Raw genomic sequence first — 2500 nt, forward strand, 5'->3', positions numbered from 1 at the left:
CTTAAAAACTGCAAGTTTCGTGTTATGAAAAAAAAAACGAGTCTGCGAGTGGTTTTGGTTCAGCCCTAGGCTGCGTTCGTAAATTCGCTCTGGAAATCTGATCAGCAGTCATGGAATGCCTCTTGTCCAATCAAATTACTTGGTTCCTTTATCACGTTGAGCCCAGTGTGCCCTCTGGCACTCTCAGAGAAAATGTACGAACGCAGCCATCATGTCAATCGTGTTTTTTTTTCTCGAGCAACTTCGGATAGAATCTGTATCTGTTTAAATCTCATTATTCGTGCTATCCGAATACCGTATTCGTATTCGGGTACATCCCTAGTGAGTATGTGTGTGAGTGTGTGAGTGTGTGAGTATGTGTGTGAGTATGTGAGTGTGTGAGTGAGTGTGTGTGTGAGTATGTGTGTGAGTGTGTGTGAGTATGTGAGTGTGTGAGTATGTGAGTGTGTGAGTGTGAGAGTTTGTGTGTGAGTGTGTGAGTATGTGTGTGAGTGTGTGAGTGTGAGTGTGTGAGTATGTGTGAGTGTGTGAGTATGTGAATATGTGTGTGAGTGTGTGAGTGAGTGTGTGAGTGTGTGAGTGTGTGAGTGTGTGAGTGTGTGAGTGAGTGTGTGAGTGTTTGAGTATGTGTGTGAGTATGTGTGTGAGTGTGTGAGTATGTGTGTGAGTGTGTGAGTGAGTGTGTGAGTGTTTGAGTATGTGTTTGAGTATGTGTGTGAGTGTGTGAGTATGTGTGTGAGTGTCTGAGTATGTGTGTGAGTGTGTGAGTATGTGTGTGAGTGTGTGAGTATGTGTGTTGTGAATAATAATGTACAAAGAATAACACTCCCTCCCCCTCCCCCTCCCCCCCTCTCCCCTCCCCCTCCCTCCCTCCCTCCCCTCCCTCCCTCTCCTCCCCTCCTCCCCTCCCGCCCCCCCCCCCCCCACTCCAGACCCTGAACTCAGTGACCCCCCACCTGGAGTTGGAGGAGTGCAGCGTGGCGTTGCTCCCCCGCAACCGCGGGAAGAACCGCAGCATGGCCGCCGCGCTGGTCGCCACGGAGACGACGGGGGAGGGCGTTAGCGTTAGCGGCAGCTACGTCAACGCGGCGCTAACCGATAGCTTCCGTCGCGCGGCCGCCCTGGTGGTGACGCCCCACCCACCCCCCGGGGGCGCCCAGGAGTTCTGGCGGCTGCTGTTCGACTACGGCTGCTCCTCCCTGGTCATGCTCAACCAGCTCAGCCAGGACAACGCCGCCTGGGTGGGTGTGGGCGGTGCGGGCGGCTAGGCTAACCGCTAGGCTAACCGCTAGGCTAACCGCTACGCTCTCTCTCCATCTCTCTCTCTCTCTCCATCTCTCTCCATCTCCCCACCCCCTTCTCTCTCTCTCTCTCTCTCTCTCCATCTCTCTCTCTCTCCATCTCTCTCCATCTCCCCACCCCCTTCTCTCTCTCTCTCCCTTTCTCACCATCTCTCTCTCTCTCTCTCCATCTCTCTCCATCTCCCCACCCCCTTCTCTCTCTCTCTCTCTCCATCTCTCTCTCTCTATCTCCCCACCCCCTTCTCTCTCTCTCTCCCCACCCCCTTCACTCTCTCTCTCTCTCTCTCTCTCCATCTCCCCACCCCCTTCTCTCTCTCTCTCTCTCTCCCCACCCCCTTCTCTCTCTCCCTCTCTGCCTCTCACTCTCTCTCCCTCTCTCTCTCTCTCTCTCTCTCTCTCTCTCTCTCTCTCTCTCTCTCTCTCTCCTGTTTAACACCTATGACACGTTCTCTCCCTACATGTTAATTGTACCTGGTACATCCCCTCCTCCCTCCTGTACAGTGTCTCTACTAGAAATACATTTAAGATATATATGTTTCTATATAGATAAATATGTTTCTATATAGATATAACAAATTGAAAAATATCCTTATCACTAACTAAACTAAAGTAATTCAACTACTCTCTCTCTCTCTGCTCCTCTCTTTCTCCTATCTGTTTTCTTGGGGACATATTCTCTCCCTCTCTCTCTCTCTCTCTCTCCTATCTGTTTTCTTGGGGACATATTCTCTCTCTCCCTCCCTCTCTCCCTCTCTCTCTCTCTCTCTCTCTCTCCCTCTCTCTATCATATTCTCCATCATTCTGTTCGAGCCAGGTCTGCAGCACACCTAACTGTATGTGTGTGTGTGTGTGTGTGTGTGTGTGTGTGTGTGTGCGCATGCGTGTGCGTGTGCGTGTGTTTGTGTGTGTGGTGTGTGTGTGTGTGTGTGTGTGTGTGTGTGTGGTGTGTGTTTGTTTGTTTGTGTGTTTGTGTGTGTGTGTGTGTGTGTGTGTGTTTGTGTGTCTGTGTGTTTGTGTGTGTGTGTGTGTATGTGTGTGTGTGTGTGTGTGTGTGTGTGTGTGTGTGTGTGCAGCCCTGTGTGCAGTACTGGCCTGAGCCCGGCCTCCAGCAGTACGGACCAATGGAGGTGGAGTTCCTGTCCCTGTCAGCTGGCGATGATGTCATCACGCGCCTGTTCCGCGTCAAGAACGTCACCAGG

The 2500-nt window shown here is 51.6% G+C and overlaps 1 protein-coding gene across 1 annotated transcript in view; it reads left to right on the plus strand.

Annotated features, from left to right (window-relative positions):
- ptprub (protein tyrosine phosphatase receptor type Ub) overlaps positions 1-2500 on the plus strand; it is a gene marked incomplete at both ends in the record, with an annotated part of 100565 nt that overhangs the window by 93451 nt on the left and 4614 nt on the right. The window contains 2 exon segments of the mRNA XM_080541103.1: positions 933-1241; positions 2375-2500. Coding sequence (XP_080397229.1) covers positions 933-1241; positions 2375-2500 — 435 coding nt within the window.

Source organism: Nansenia antarctica, assembly GCF_963989245.1.
Source record: "Nansenia antarctica genome assembly, chromosome: 10".
Taxonomy (NCBI): Eukaryota; Metazoa; Chordata; class Actinopteri; order Argentiniformes; family Microstomatidae; genus Nansenia; species Nansenia antarctica.